Below are 17,022 nucleotides of genomic sequence, written 5' to 3' on the forward strand. Positions count from 1 at the left end.
AAGAAAAATCATAACACTCCACAAGTTTCAAGATAACCAGAGGGAGGAAAGGGAATTCATTGTATATGCTTTCTAGCACTGACCAAATAAAGGTTACAAGCGTCAACAGAAAGATACATCATTAACTGTGTCTTGTCTCACTCTGCATGTGGCTGAGGTGCTGATCCCCAGTGTTTCTTCACGGATCCTCAATGAGCTTGAATCCTATCACGGCATTTCTCATGTGAGGGCAGGTGGGATCACTCCAATTACGAAGCAGCTTGTACATAACATTTATCACTTTCTGGGAATGGCCCCTCATAAAGTTGTTCTAAACATGGCTAATGGGAACACTGCAAGTCTGATAAAGGTTTCATTTAAGCCTTTGTAGCTAGATTTCACATCTATGATCTGAATTTGGTCCACACAACTTTCTCCCCCCTTCCCCCCCCCCCAAATAGGGTTATATTGCCAAGACCACGTTCAGTTAGCACCACAACGACCAAATAGCTTGGATTCCCAAGTCAGCCACAGCAATGGCATTGAGCCCAGGCTCAACGCAACTGTCCTGTGATTGCACATACCACTACAAACTGTGCTATTTTGAGCATCTAATTTTGGGTCTTGTTCCCAGCACCCATTACTCAAGCACCCTGGAAAGCTCGTTCAGGGCCCAAGAACACCTGGAGCACCTCTCCTATGAGGACAGGCTGAGAGAGTTGCGGTTGTTCAGCCTGGAGAAGAGAAGGCTGCGGGGAGACCTTATAGCAGCCTTCCAGTACTTAAAGGGGGCCTATAGAAAAGACAGGGACAAGGACAAGGAGTAATGGTTTTAAACTAAGGGAGGGCAGATTTAGACTGGATTTAAGAAAGAAATGTTTTACAATGAGGGTGGTGAGGCACTGGCACAGGTTGCCCAGAGAGGCAGTGGAGGCCCCATCCCTGGAAACATTCAAGGTCAGGTTGGACGGGGCTCTGAGCAACCTGATCTAGTTAAAGATGACCCTGCTCCTGCAGGTTGGACTAGATGGCCTGTAAAGGTCCCTTCCAACCCAAAGCATTCTATGATTCTATAACACGGCAGCACCAGGATAGACTCAACTGCAGAAGTCTAATTCTGACTTTGCTTATGCATTTGTGCATAGGGAGAGGAACAATACTTAGTTAAGACAGGCTACAGGGAAGCAGATGTGTCAGAGCCATGACAGTTGCTGACAACAGCTCTCAGGAACCACAGCTACAGTGAAACCGTACGTCTGAGTACTGAATGGCACACCACTCCTGCACATGCCTGTTTACAGCTAAGGCTGCTGTAGCACTTTAATAGGGCTTATGTCACACATCACATTTCTGACAAGCCGCCCTCCCAGTCGATCCCTGTCCTGCTGACATGGCCTCTGAGAGGCACCTGCATGCTCCCTGCCACACTGGGCCTTGTAATTCTTCCCTAGGGAAGAGGAGCAGAAGCCTACTCTGAGGGAATCATTTTGCTCCACTCCAACGGGAAACAACACCTAGTGTGATACAATGTCAGAGCCTCTCCTTCCAGCAGCGCCAGCCAAAGATAAAATACTCTGTGCAATAGTGCCCACATAGGTTTCCCTGGCAGGAGAACCAATTCCCAGGTCAAGACTCCCAGCAGCTACCATGAGACACGTCTGCAGTGAAAAGCTACATTGACTTTGTATTTACTCAGAGGTGGTTTCACAAATTCAGGTGGTGTGAAGTCACCCTTTGGGGAGCCTTTGTGGGGACAATGGGGCTTTGTCTTCTCAAACAGGCTTTCCAAACACACCCTGAAGCCATGAGTTTCCTGCTGCAGCAAGATGGGAACACGCAGGTGGATCCCTCCATGCTAGCAACGGGCAACAGCCTGACTTCCCATGTGCTGCTATAAAGGAAAGTAAGAACAAGCCTCGTACTCTAACAATAACAGCCCTTGCTGGAGCTGAATTTTACCCAGTCAAGCAAAACTTGCATAGACACTGTAAATTGTCCCTCCCTGTCAGCCCCTCAAGGCACAAAACACTAATGAGTTCAGTGGAATGTGCTAAAAATGGCAAGAAGAGTTGGCGCTGCCTGACCCAAAGCCAGGTGGGTCCAGTATTAACAGCAAGCCAGTTCCTGGTGGAACAAGTCTGCATTGGCTTGCAGACAGTATGTTAATAGACCCTGCGGTCTGGGAGAACCTAATTGAGAGTAGGCAATCTAGGAAAAAAGTATCTCTGTGGCTGGATTTTTACTGCTACTCCCATAAACACACTGAGCTGTAAAGCTCCCCCAGGGAAATCTCACAGTCAGGTCAGAATAGGACTGCACACAGAAACAAGCACTTGGAAAAGCTGAATGAGAGAAACTTAGCACTGATCAGCTCTACAGGCAAAGAGCATCACCCCAAGGACAAGCAAAGCTACCACTGTTGCTGTGGAGCTGGATCAGAGAGGGCAGGGAACAGGCTTGGGAACAGCCAGTCCCAAACAAGCACACAGACAAAAGCAGCCCACTGCTTATGGAGAAAGCAAGGACATCTGAAAGCTAAATGTCTCTCTAGAGATGTATTGATTGCTTTCTAAAGAGGGTATAGAAAATCTGTGGCCAAGATGGGGCGTATAGAAAACATAAAAGGCTCCCCTAGGAACTTGCTTTCAGCGAGGCCAGGAATTTCAGCCTCTAGGTGCAGAAATGAAGGATCCTGGAGTGAGATAGCAAGCAAATTAATTTATCATCTGTTTTACAGAACAGCTACTTACACTATGACCCAGCAGTATCAATGGCAAGTGCCACAGCTCTGATCTTCACCGAAGGTCAGCAGGCTGACCTTTACAGCAGGGGAAGAAAAGAGGCACAAGCAGTTACCACAGCATGGGATGCATTACACTTTCATGCTCTACTTTACTTTGCAGCAACTTGGACTTGTGTTCATGGCTCAAAGATTCAAAGGACAGTCCTGTCATCCCATATACACATCAGGTGCTAACCTCACAGCCTTTTATTTCTTCTGCTGCTGCTGTCACTACAGTGGATTTGCACAGTTGCACATCCTATCCATGAAAGGATGCAGGTATGCCTTTTAACTAGGCCCAGCTCTCTGCCAGCAGTAGCCAGTTCTGCACAGACCCACGTCTAAATGTGAGTAGCTTCCTTCAGGTTTGTAGTGGATCCGCCTTTGGTGCCTGTAAATTTTGGAAACTAATCCTGGTAGAACTTTTTGGAGGAAAATATGGGATTGGACTGGAGGAGAAACAAGCAGTACCAGACTCTTGTGAGGGCATGAACTGAAAATACGTTAGTCTTCAGTTCTTCGTTAATTCCTACTAAGTCTTCACACCTATCCGAGATACCTCTCAAGTCTTCTAGAGAAACTTCCCCTAGGGGAAGGTAATATTGGTGACATGTCAATAATAGTGCAGGAAAAAGGCTAGCGGCCATGCAACCAAACAAGCAGTTCAGAGTTTTGCTTTAGGAACTGTGCTCTGAGTTAGCCCCAATACAGGGAATCAGTGTAGCTTGCAATTGTAAACAATTCAGAAACAGTCTAACCACAGGATGCCTTTGGGACAAAGCTATCACTGCAAGCAAGAGCTGATGTCAAAAGCAGCTAATGCAGGTTAGGTTCCAAGTAACTATTCAGCACTGAGCATGGGGCAGGGTCCTGAAAGCCTGCCCTCCTCCACCCTGTCAGGCATCAGAATGCTTTATAAACCTTAATCAACCCCCCACAACACAGCACCTAGGATGCATCCAAGTGCTCATTGTGCAAAGGAAGAAATATCCCAGTGGGATCAGAGAAGGACCAGGCTAACACCCTCCACCCCGCTCTAATGACATTTGCCACCTCCTGCAACGCCAGACTTCATACTCACTTCCTAATAGCTGCTGGCAGTAACCCTGACTGGCAGTGCATAATTCAGCAGCTTTCTTTCCTTTGAACTTTGAAATACAGTAATTACACTAGCATGCCTCATGCACACGGTAAGGCATGAGACTCATTTGGAAAAGTGGCCTGGTTGGCGCGGGGGTTTTTTGCAAATTAGATTTGAGTGTTTCTTCCCCCCTCAGACACTGCACTATCCCTTTCCAGCTTCCCACTAGATGAAATGTTTCACTGAAATCCCAGTCTGCAGGCAAGAATGCCAAGAGAAGCTGTCACCACTGCTTTGTTTCTCTAAGAAATCACATGTGAAGTATAGGGCACCCATCCTCCGCTGCTGCAGGGAAACACGGAGCTGTGCCAATTTGCATAACAATCTGGCCATATCCAGCTTGCTTGATTTACTTTCACTGAAGCTTGGCCCCCAAAGGCCCTTTGCTGATTGACATCTGCTTGATAAGTGTGTCCCAGTCATCCTAGGTAGCAACTCTTTACAGACGACAGTACACTGGCACCATGCCCAAAGACAGAGGCTACCAGCAGTAGGCTCATACGGTTCAGAATTTAGCAGAAAGCCTGTTGACAACTGCTGTGTTGGGAACAGCCTCTCCCCAAGTCTCTCGCATGCTTACCCAGAGGTACAGCTCCCATTAGACAGTTGGCACCCAGTTGTCCAACACTTGTCTCAATTTTCACACCGAAGAAGAAAGAGTCCAGAGGCATTGCTGAGAGATAAAGGAAGGGGGATCTTTTCTGGTGCTTTTCTCACACCTTTGAGGTGTGAAACATCTTGAAACAAATCAAGAATGTTTCTTGCAGCAGATGTCCCTCTGCTGTCATTCCCTGCTGGAGCTGAACCATTGCCACTCCAGTGACAGCTGCTATGGACAAATAACTTTAAAAGGGAATCTTCTGCTGGCTCCAATCCCCAATCCTTTACCAGAGTAAGTGATAGAATGCAGTGGGCTTTGTCCTTTGAGTCTTATTCCTGCCATCATTGTAAGTATAATGTGAAGAGGTCTCAAGATCAGTCTCACAATGAGGAGAAGGAAAACACCAGAGTGAAACAAAAAGGCAGGAAGAAACTTTAAGACCACAGGATGGGCTCTTGTACCTCACTGCTGGCAACCAGAAACAGCTGCTGCCTTTGGTCCTTTTCATTGATCACTTGCAATAGTTTCTGAGGCCAGCCTTCCCATCATCCTATCTGAAGAAAACAAAAGGAATTAGTATGACTGGGGTTCCCAGTTCAAAGAATCCTAGGGACACCAGTTCCCCTCTCAACAGTACAACTCTCCCCTTGTAAACAGGAGGTTATACCATGCCTGTATTTTGTTTTCCTAGCAGCAGATTCTATCCCTGAGTGATATACTTCCACAAAAAAAAAAAAGACAAAAACATGGTTTACAGTTGTAATCACAGTTTGGGGTCTTTTATGTGGGAAGGAAGGAAGGAAGGAAGATTTGTAAGACCTTCCCCCTACCTTCCCATCTCCTGAATGCTCTCTTGGAAAACCAGCAGAATCCTGTATAGAAAAAGAAGCAGTGTTGGGAGGAAGGGAAGTTTTAAGAAAGCAGAAGGTAGTGAGAAGGCAGCTAGGGTCAGGCCTGCTATGCTGGGAATTGGGAAGAAGCAAAAGAAAGAGAAAAATCAATGTGTAAAGTTGGCCACCCCACAGAGAAATTCTCTAGTATAAGCATCAAGGAGCTGCTGGGGGAGTCAGCAAGGGTCTCAGGGTTGTCCTGTCTTTTCTGTTAGTCATGAGTTCTTCAACGCAGTATTGTTTTCTATGTTCATTTAGTCAAAGTGGTATATATGGGTTCCAGTCTCCTAGATGCTTAAGAATCACTAAAACATGTTACACCATACATGGCCCATACAGCGACTCATGCTTTTATTTCTGCAGTTTTGAAAGAGCCTGGAGAAAGGGACATCCTGCTTACTTTTAAACAGTGATCTCAACGTCTAAGCCTCACAAACTGACACCCCTCACTTCCCAGACGGTGGTGGAATTCACTGCCATCTCATTCCAGCTACGAACAAGCTTTTTCACACACTGCGTTTGAAAAGCTACAGTGGATGCTGAAGAGGCTGCGTGTATCCCACTACTGCTGAAAAGCGCTTCAGCACCCTGGACAAGAAGAGCAGCTTCATTCTCTCATCTTACACTCGAGCGCTGCCAAAGCTGAGGGCAGTCATCCTGTTTCTTCCTCTGTGTGCTGCATAATACACACCTGCACGTGTATGCACACATGCTAAAGTAGGCAGCTTGTATCCTGCCAGCAAAGCAAAGCAAAAATAAAAAAAAAAATCTCACTGAACAACACTAAATTCTTCCTCTAGATACACAGTTTAGAGGTACGGGGATCATGACACATGGTTGGATTTAATGAGTATAAACCTCGCTAGAAAGTGATTTTAATCTAAACATGAAGTTCGTTGCTTTAAGCATAAATGTATTACACAGCTTTTCTAGTAACCACCTCTATCACCCATAATAAAACGCAAGACAAACCGCCACATATAACTGGTTTCAATCCCTCCTTCTTCAGGCAAGAAACCTTACTGCTTTTATTCTCTGCAATAGGAATCACCTTGCATATAATCTTGACACCCAAAGCAGCCCCGAAGCTGACAAAGGTTCTAACCAATGTCTGGTACCTGCATCAGTCCAGCTGGCTGCTTTAGTTAGGTTTGGCTGCAGTGAAGTTGCCATTACACCAAATTGTCAAGCTGTGTCTGTAAGCATGGACAGACACACCTCTCCCACCCCTTTTTTTCAGGGGTGGGAGGTGGGAAAGTAGATAAAAGACAGTCTATTTCCTCCTTTACTGTTATGCTAAAGTGGCAGTTGACGTACCTCAGTTTTAGGAAGGAAACGCTTCTCTCACTCCCTCCTACTTACTGCATTTATGACTGAAGGCAGCAGCAGAGCTGAAGCAGAGTTCCCCCTGCTCTTTTCTCCTGATGACTCTCTTCTACCCTGATTCCTTGCTAGGAGCACAGCTTAATTAAGACCACCATGGCACTTCTTATTTAGCTCCCAAACACAGATTTTTCTGCCATCCCCTCCCAACAGGTGCTTTTACCTATTTCAGGCTCTCCCTGTCATTACATACACACCAAGTGAGAGATTGAGGGCAGGAGCCAGACCAGCTGCTGGCTAGCTTCGTATTAGAAGCTGGGTGCACCAGAGAGCTACTACGTGCATACTGGACAACACAGCTACCTGATCCAGAAAAACAAACATGGAAAGGCAATGAGCTTTTGGGTCAGATATTTCTACAATGCTCAGAGACTGCACTTACTCACATTTTTGGCCTGTAAGCACGTGATGAAAGACCAAAAGACAAGTTCTTTTCTGTAAGGTAGACAGCAGGACAAAGCAGGAAAGATAGCCAAACTAAATAAAAGCTAAAGATGAAATTAAGATTTTTCAAATCCTGGAGAAGCCACCTGTAAAACAAGAGATGCAACACTGCACTCTAAACATCTTTCATTAACTTACTGGGAGGGAGGTGGAAAGCAAGAGTTCTCAGGTAAGAAAAGCAGCAGTTGCCTCTAGCACAATGTGCAAAATTCAGCTCCTTATCAAGCATTTGGTAATTCCCTCCTTTTAAACAGCTGTTGTGAGAGAACATGGGACTAGAGTGGAAGCAGCCTAAATGATTACACTAATATCTATCTTTGTCCAGCCTCGGAGCACCTTCTGCACAAACTGTTAGATCCAGACAGCTCATAAATAGCAACTACTCATCTACCTCAAATCATGTTCTTGGATATTGCCATGTTCTACTAGTTTTATTACAATAAAGGGCAAAAATAAGACAACACTAGAAACATCAAAAGGCCTTGAAAGTGCTGAAGGAGACACACAAAACATTTTGCTCTCAGACACGTTATGGTTACATGAATACTTCCCAAGTGCCATAGTTCAAATAAAAATATATTCATACAAATTTAAAAAAAATACAATTTATATACACTGTGGAATTAGCTTACATCATTTCATAACAAAAAACAGTGCAAAAAAACAAATGGAAAGGTAAGTTGCTACCACTGGAATGGCTCACAGTAAGTTAACAATTCAAAACTGCATAATTAACACTGCACAGGAAACCATGAGGCAGGGGAGAATGCCCCATACTACCCCCTAACTTTTGCCATCAATACTCCAGTTCTTGGTTACTATTCCTTTAGTGTTGCTCTGCGTAAAAGGTTACAGGCACCTATGTTAGAAGTAAGTTTCTTGGTAAATCAATAAGCAACCAGAGCCAGAGTAGAAGCAGTTAGTGTGTTGTAAGAAAGGAATTAAGTGACCAAAGTGTGAGAACAAGACTGATTCAACACGAGCCCCTTTGCATCAGTCCTCAGCAGAAAGGAAATGCTGCATCTCCAATCATTCCCTTTCTGCAGGCTACATAACAGCAATTGCACACTGAGATTTCCCTTTAAAGCAGCTGACAGGGTCACCCACCAATCTCATTTAAAACTTCTTTACTGAAGGAGTGAAAGGGATGTGTTTTCCAGCTGAAATGTTTTGAGTAAGATAGATGCATAGGCAGAGCAGACAGTGCTGACAGCAGGCTGAAGGCAAGTGGCCTTCTCATGGGGAAGCGCAGCTGGTGCTCAGACAAACCTTGACAAGATTTTTCAGCCTGTCTTGTCTGTATTGCCTAACTCCAGGCCTCCGTAGCAATGACAAGACATCCAGCAGCAAAATATACTGCTGCAGTTTGTGTACAGAAATAAAACAGGACATGACCAGCTCAAGGCAAACAATCTAAGGATTGTTTTATGTATTCATGTGCAGGAAGAGAAGGAACCTTCCACACACAATCACTCAACATGAGCAAGAAGAAAAAGATTTGTCATGGAGAGACACAGGGCATTCTTGACAGGTGCTCTGACAGTATGGGATTGCTAATTCCACATTAGAGTGACCTGAAATCCCATCAAAACAGGATTCCTGTGATTTGTAACTGCCCACGAGCACAAATCCTTTGAATGAAAGGTAGGTTAACAGAAGTGTATTTCAAACCTACAGTCCAGCTTCAGGGAGTGCAAAAGGGTGCTGGAAGTTTCTTGGGATAGCTCAGTGCAAGACCAGAGCTCAGGGAACACAGGCATTTTAGAAATCATCTGCAGAGACTACACAGAGAGACCAAACATCCTTATTCTACTTACAGGGAAAGAACTTGCAAGTGAAGAGCAGTAGCCGATGCCAACTCATATGCACTAAGGAACATGCCACACCTGCCTCAGCTAAGGAGTCCAAGTCGAAGGCACAAGATGGATACTGGCTGTAGGAAAACACCTTCGCTTTACTCTTGGAAGTTTAAGAGCTTGCATGCCTTATTTGAAACGGAACTAGTATATTCAGACGCCAGCAAAACTATTTTAATGGAGGAGACAAGAGCTGTTGCTGCAAGTTCCACAGTAAGAAAGGGAAAAGACTGAACGTATTCCCTGCTCTTTAGATAGGTCACTTCCCACGCAGCCCTGGGGAGTGGCCATTGTTAACAAAGGGTCCAGGGACACACACAGCTTCCTTTGCAACAACTGCCATTGCACGTACCACAGCCCACTCCTTCCTTTGTGGAAATGGTATAAATCCATTCCTTGAAAACAGACAAAGATCTGCCCTTCCTCTCTTAATAAGGCAGCAGGTGGGAAAGAACCCTAAGTGAAAAAAACGCCTCCAGATGTCAATGGAGAGGAACAAAAATTAAAATCTAAGTGCTTACAAACAGCTTTGCTAAACCCAAACTTTCCAGCTGAGCCATGCCATGCACTGTGCAACAAGGATAAATTCTACCCTAAAACTTGGCCTCAGGAACCACTCATAAGACCAAATTTTCTTTCATCCACTGGACAAAATTCAAGAGCCTCCCATGACTCTGCTGTCTTTATTGCAAGCACAGCCAGAGAATACATCTGTCTACCAACTATCCGGACTGCAAAGACTCCATGAACACCTAAGAGTTGCAGTGACTTAAAGAGCCCTACATCAAGACCATGGCTGATGATCTGGGCACAAAACCTCCTCCTAACCCTAACTGTAGTAGGGCTCAGCAGCCAGCAGTTTGCAGAGCAGTGCCCTGGAACAATTAGCTTCCACAAAGCCAGTCAAAGAGGCTGTTTTAAGAGATTTAGTGTTTTGACACACGTAAGGAAACGGCACAACTTCTTCAGGCTTAGTCAGGAAAATCTTCAGCATAGATGAGTTCCTGAATTCAGAAAATACAATAATGTCTGATTTCCTTCTGCCACAACTCTCATCTAGCTAACTCCTTATGGCAGACAACAGGTTAACTGAAGTGCTCAGAGGCTGTGTAGAAGCTTTTCTGGGATACATTCCCCATGTTACTTGGCCCAGTCTCTTGGCTGAGAGAATGCTCTGTGCTTTATCAAGCCAATCAGCTTTGCAGCCCCTGGAGGCACAATGCTGGCTTCCCACTGAGGGTTATCTGTATGCAAAACTCAGGAGGGCAGGTGCCTGCTGGAACAATACAGGTGCTGGCCAGGATGGTACCTGCTAAAGCAGTGAACTGGCTGCAACTGGCTTCTAAGTGCTGATCCTACCCTTACAGATATTCAGCTGTTGCAGTTGCAAACATTATCCCAAGCATTTTTAGAACACAGACAGCCCCACTTATCACCCCGCAGCATATCCTGCCTGTTAGTCACCAGCACCAAGTATCCCACCTGTATGGCAGCCTGAAGTTACACCAGCTCCTCTCATGACACAGAGGTAATTCAACCAAGCCCAGAGACAGGGCATCAGTTCTATTTGCCCCCAGAAAGCAACACTTAACCATGCTCTGAGGACATGGGGTTCCCTGGTCTCTAACCCTAGCTGGAAAGGTGTCCCAGGCTCTCACTGTTGGATCAGTACAAGGACAAAGTGCCTACAAATACCAAGAAACGCAGGAGTGTCAGGGTAGTGACAAAGTGGAGTGCCACAAAGTGCCTTAGAAGAGTCTCTTAAAGGGAGCCAATAGAAACAGCTAACAGGGAAAAAGAGATCTCCCTACTCTGAGATGCTCTGCAAAGGTATTAAATATTTATAATCCCAAACAGTAACTGGAATTGAACTGTTTTGAACTCCTGATCTACCGAGCTGCTCTCAAAAGTCAGCTGCTGTCAAAAACATCACAGCAGGGATGCTTCCCCATGAAAGAAGGAGAGAAATTAGGAACAAATGAAGCCAGAGTGGAAAAACATAGGCAACTGGGAGCACCTGCAAAGAGAGGTGTATTTCCAAAGAGTTGGGTTTTTTAATACTGCCCTTGAGAAAAGCCATCTTCCAGAGCAGCTACTTGATAACTGTAAACTTCCGTATCTCCTCTCAGCCTTGACAGCGACCCCCTTCTCTCACAAATAAGGCAACAGCTGCAGGAACAAGGGAGGAAGAGGAAAAGGGAGACATACAGGAGGACAGGGAAAAGATGCTGCAGTTCTCTGCACAGGACACAGTGGAGCTACATGGTTCTTTTTTCCAACCCTTAAAAAAAACCCAAACCAAAACAAAATAGCAGAACATACAGTGTCAGGACAACATCTGATGAAAGGAGATAACTGGGGCACAGGAAAAGAAAAAACCTGGATCAAGAGTGGTCAAACCAAGTGCCTGAGACCAATCAACAGCTCTGGGCTCAGGCAGCTCCTCTAATTCACTGGCTAGCAAGGTGTTTTCCAGCTCCCCAGGCTTGATATGCGTGTGAGAAGCCAAACGGCAAGTCTTGGGCCTTGTGGGGTCCAAGCAGAATGCGAGCGCGTGTGCAGGCTTGGAAGAGGGAGGTAGCCACACCGACAGTGGGGCAGGGTGGGCAAGGGCATCAAATGGTCTGATAGTGTTGTCTCAGTCTTGCCTGCAGAAATTCGTGGGTCAGGTTGTGCCGAGTGATTATCCCAACAATCTTAAAGAGGAAGAAAAGAGGAAAAAAGATACAAGTCAGTATCACAGATGTGCCACTAAGAGACGTGCATGGTAGAGCTGTTGTTCTTTCCAACCCCCCAAAAAGAGGGAACCTGCAAGCAGTTCTTGACCAATGCTGAACTAGAGTGGGTTCAAGTTCAAATCTCACGCAAACAACACCCCTCCCTCTCCCAGCACTTATCTACAGGCAAGACACTGCTTTAACTACACCCAAACAGACAGCTTAACTGCTGCTATCATGTCTGTACACAGCAGTAGTTACTCCTGCCTAGGAAGGGAAATCCTGTCCATGTTACGGAGCATATGGATGTAACCAAATCCTTTGGAAAGTGAAAACTGTAATTGGAAATAACACAGCTGTCTCTAATGGCTTCATTAGAGACATTTCTGGTATGCCACATGACATGACTGCAGATAGCTCGTATCAGATACATTCTAGGAAGCTCTAGAGACCAAAACAGAGAAACAGTAAAGACTAACTAGGTGGTGACTGCACATTGGCCATCATTAGCTGGCAGGTCACGAAAGCGACCCTCTCCCAGCCTGCTGGGGAAACAGTCAAACCACACATTTCAGCTGATGAAACACCTCAGTGATTTTACACTTTGAAAGATTTTAGAACTAGGCTGCTCTCTAGTACTGCAAGAGCACCTTGTACTAAATATGGAACAAATCAACACCTCTTGTTTTCAACCAACGGGCTCTGCAGAGTAGCTATTAGGAACCCCAAGAGGCAGAAAAACCACTGCTGTCTCATAGGGACAGACCAGTTCAGGCTTAAGGGAAATAGTTTCTCATTATGTTTATAGGAAGTTACTGACACCTACTGACCATTCCTGAGCATTGTAGACGGCAAAGAGACAAGCACAGTGAATCAAGCATAAACCATTCAAAGACTCCTTTATTTTGCTGCTCCTTTGAGTAGGAACGGAATGCAAATTCCCTTCCAGCAGAAAAACCTCCTGCCCCAACATACAGGAAATTCTGCTCTTGGCCTTGAATAAAGCTGTCAAAGAGGAAGCCAAATTAGTAGCCTCTGATGAGCTCAAGGCCTCTCAACAGGTACGAAACAGTCAGAGCTTCCACATGCTGCCAACCTGAGGCAGGTGAAAGTCTGCATGTCCTGCCCTTTGCAGGGAAAGCGGGAAGCAGGCTTGGACACAAAAGTTGGTAACAAAGTCTCAGTAATCAACAATGCTTCAGGGCCTTAAGAAGATCACATTCTGATCTCTTTAAAGCATTTCTGTTTGATATTAAAAGAGATCTTAATTCTCCCAAAGGTGCAAAGCATTGCAAAAAACACAGCGGCTTCCTTGCACAGCCAAGACAAAATGGAGACAAGGACTCACCTCTCCAACTGCGTTCACAACCGGTAAATGTCTGAGTCCCATTGTCCTAAACAGGTTGAAGACTTGTGACACATGAGTATTTGGAGAGACAGCAAAGGGTGATGGGTTCATGTATGGAGTGACATCCTAAGAAAGAAAAACAATTATATTATTTACAAGAGGCATTTCACTATCTCTGGGAATCACTAACAAGCAATTCCTACCACTCCTCCAATGCACTGATCTCTGGACAGGGTACTGGACTGTGGGCATCTTCTATTTCCCCACAAATACGAAATTATTTCAGGAACCTGAATTTGTCACAGTTTGTTTGAACGCTGTAACCCATGATCTTAAGAGCCCAATGCTGCAGAAAGCCTCTGAGCAGGAAAAATGCAGGTCCATGAAAATAAGAACATATATTAAAAAAGCACTTTGGCCTAGACAGCAACCTTCCTGTCACAAAGACAATGACAGGCCTGCCACTGACTGAGCCGCCAGCACACAGAGTTCCAAACAGATATCAGCAGTTTGCCTGTCCAATCTCACTCGGGCAGGAGTCTAATCTAGAAGGAAGTTAAACTAGACAGGCAACATCTTATTCTGAAAGTAAAGCACCTGTGTGCAATGTTACCTCATAGCAGGTGTCAGGATTGATTTCCACATGCAGACAAGGCTGACTGAATGCATGAGAAGTACAGAATGTTGGTCCCTGCACCCAAGGGTGGACTTAAACATGCTCTCAGCTTTTTTAAAGGCCTGGGACAGTCCTAAACATATATCAGGAAACACTGTCACACTGCAGTGTATCTCTTACCACTATCATGCGAGGGTTCAGCAATGTGAGGTCCAGGTCATGGATATCTGGATATCGGGGGTAGTCCTCTGACATCTCTGCATGGGACAGACGAGGCTGACTTGCACTCTGCAATTAAAACAAATCCCACTGAACTGATGTGTCACCATGCCAGACAGTACATGGGCTGCAAGCAGCACAGCAAGCGGTGCCTCCCAATCGCTCACCCAGATCTCCTCCTCCTTCCATGCCCACACATACAACATCACAGAATCACAGAATCATATAGGTTGGAAAAGACCTTTAAGATCATCGAGTCCAACCATAAACCTAACACTGCCAAAACCACCACTACACCATGTCCCTAAGCACCTCATCCAAACATCCTTTAAATACCTCCAGGGATGGCGACTCAACCACTTCCCTGGGCAGCCTGTTCCAATGCTTGATAACCCTCTCGGTGAAGAAAAATTTCCTAATATCCAGTCTAAACCTCCCCGGCGCAACTTGAGGCCATTTCCTCTTGTCCTATCACTTGTTACCTGGGAGAAGAGACCGACCCCCACCTCTCTACAACCTCCTTTCAGGCAGTTGAAGAGAGCGATAAGGTCTCCCCTCAGCCTCCTTTTCTCCAGGCTAAACAGTCCCAAATGGATTTTTGTATCGGCAGAGACATTCAGAAGAAGGACATCAGTAACATCTGCAGAGGTACTCCTAGCAGCTCATCTCAGAATGCAGCAGTGCAAATCCAAACCTATACAGGCGTTTAGCTAAGAGAGCAACGGATCTGCTCTCCAACCTCTGACAGATCTACGCTCAACACTGGAGGGCAGCACCAAGTCAGCCGTGTGGAAGATGGGCCTCACACAAATGCTCATGCTGATCTCAGTGATACAGCTGACACTCTCCTGGTAAGACCTCGGCACGCAGCAGTAAAAACACACAGTATATACTGCTGGTTGCTCTATTTGTATTTAATATCTGCCCCCCGTTCTCCAGTTCTGACAGGATTGCACCTTCATGCAACAAATGGTCTGTCGGTTTATTTTTTAAACAGCAGCTGTCCTCTTTTCCTGGGGGTGCGTAAACAGAAACTAAATTATTTTTATTCTAGAGCTGCAAGGGAGAATTCACATTATCCTTCTGCAGCTTTTAAAACACAGATGCATTCCTTAAAGTGTAAAAATAGGTAAATTCTTTTTGGCAGCCCATAAATATTGTTCCCAACTTCTCAGCCGAGAGGGTAGGGATGTCTCTGCTACAATTCCTGGCTAGGAAGACTCACCGACTGGCTCTCGGAGTAACAAACACCCCTGACAAGGAGGGTGACGAGCTGTGAGCGCAAGATCAAGCCATGGAAGGTCAAAGGTCTGAAGCGTTCCTCCATGGTCCACTCTTCACTGGGAGACTGGTCAGGGTACAGGTTGGGGTAGGGAGTATATCTGTGACAGATTTAACATATTATAAGTTGCATGAACTTAAGGAGAGACACACACCTCCGCCTCCAAAACAACAACAGCTGTTTCAGCTCTTGGCAACCTTCTCCTGAACATTTCAGGGACTCTTGCTAGAGACAAGCGAGAGTTTCCTCCACCAAACAAAATAGCAGAGAGGGGTCAAGAGTCATTACCATGGGCAGAGTATGACAGCAGCAGCAGAATGGAGACAGTCTCCTAACCCTCAATTTCAAATCACTTGCTACTAAAGCAATTTTCAGTGCCAAGTTCTTCAGATTCTAATAAAAGCTGAAGCATCTGGCAAAATGTCAGGGTCAGGACTCCACTCACAAGAGTCACAATCATTAGGTCAGAAACTGATTCACTATACTGTTCTTCTGCTTGGAAGCAACTGCAATACAAGCGTGGTGACTCAGCCCAGTTACCAGAAAGGTGGTGTCAGTATTATGGCACCAAGTCATTAGCTCTTCTCTTGGGAGAAGTGAGCTTTGCAGAGCCAACAAGAAGTGAGCTTTGCAAGCTGGTTTTTGCAGACAAGAGGGCATTGATTTTTACAGACAAGATATTTCCCCAGGTATTCCATCCTGTCTAGGAAATATTTCTGGATAGGTGTTTGAAGGAAATTTAAGTTAACAGGTTGGACACCATCAAGCCGTCAGCCTAGGACCTGGCCACAGGTGTGAGCCCCAGCACTGGCTGATGAGACCTGACAAGTCACTTCTCCCAAAACATGGATACTACCACTGTTTCCTCTGACATATGGAATGACAGGGACTGTATGAAGCATCACAACACATCTCAACATATGGAAACACCCTGTTTCCATATGTTTGTGCCTACCAGGATCTCACCTTCTCTCTAGCATCTGTTGCAGCAGATCCTCCTTTTCTGGTGGCTCCTCCGTTGCTATGTGCTCATCACACATGTTACGCAATTCACTTGAAGGGTAGGATTTCATGGACTGACTACGCTTGCGCTGCTCTCCAGCGCGGGTGAGGATGCTAGATTTCTGGATACAACAAACAATTTTCAGATACGCCCCCCCAGGCAGGTCAACAGTTATCCAAGAGCAACTATGAACTATTTGATCGTAGCTTTACGTCACCAGACAAGGTTTTCCTTACTCAGTGCTGCTGCAGTACTTGGCTAAGAATAGCCAATAGGACTGTACTCTCCTTGGACAGAGAACCTGGAGTTTAGGAACTCAGGCACCCTTTTTTGCTAGAGCACAAGTATGCCACAAGCACGTTCATTATTCATTCTGACCTTAAATTTTAAGTTTCCCAAGAGACTAAAGCATCTGCCCCACTACGCCTCCTACAAAGCAGAGGAGCATTTAGGCACCTGCTACTGATCTCAATGGTGGGTTCAGTACTTCAGTGCCAAATCCAAACTTTTTCCATGTCTATCCTAAAGAGGTTACTAAGTCCTTTTAACTTTTGCCTCTAGGAAGGCAGCCCACTCTTCCGCCTTTACCATGACCCAGAGAATGGAATAAAATTGAGGCCTTGAAAATTTTGTATTGCAGTAGGTGCTTGTCTCTGACCTGAATTCTGCACTGACAAAAGCCTAGATCACAAAAGAAAGGGCCTTCCACCTGCAAAACAAAGCTCTTTATCCTTCAACTTATCAAACAAGCAACTTCTTAC

General features: G+C 45.4%; 1 protein-coding gene across 5 annotated transcripts in view; it reads right to left on the reverse strand.

The window, feature by feature from the left end:
* Positions 1 to 17,022, reverse strand: part of CLCN6 (chloride voltage-gated channel 6) — a 79,646-nt gene that overhangs the window by 48,711 nt on the left and 13,913 nt on the right. For 3 of the 5 annotated variants that reach the window (XM_075520699.1, XM_075520698.1, XM_075520697.1), the window contains exons 19-23: positions 16,225 to 16,382; positions 15,202 to 15,358; positions 13,938 to 14,045; positions 13,142 to 13,267; positions 7,621 to 11,772 (exon numbers count right to left, since the gene is read on the reverse strand). In XM_075520699.1, coding sequence (XP_075376814.1) covers positions 11,692 to 11,772; positions 13,142 to 13,267; positions 13,938 to 14,045; positions 15,202 to 15,358; positions 16,225 to 16,382 — 630 coding nt within the window. In that variant the 3' untranslated portion in view covers positions 7,621 to 11,691. Of the gene's footprint in view, positions 1 to 7,620; positions 11,773 to 13,141; positions 13,268 to 13,937; positions 14,046 to 15,201; positions 15,359 to 16,224; positions 16,383 to 17,022 lie in introns of those variants that run through there. The other 2 variants (XR_012778336.1, XR_012778337.1) reach the window with 1 other exon arrangement.

This window comes from Mycteria americana, chromosome 18 (genome assembly GCF_035582795.1).
Source record: "Mycteria americana isolate JAX WOST 10 ecotype Jacksonville Zoo and Gardens chromosome 18, USCA_MyAme_1.0, whole genome shotgun sequence".
Classification (NCBI taxonomy): Eukaryota; Metazoa; Chordata; class Aves; order Ciconiiformes; family Ciconiidae; genus Mycteria; species Mycteria americana.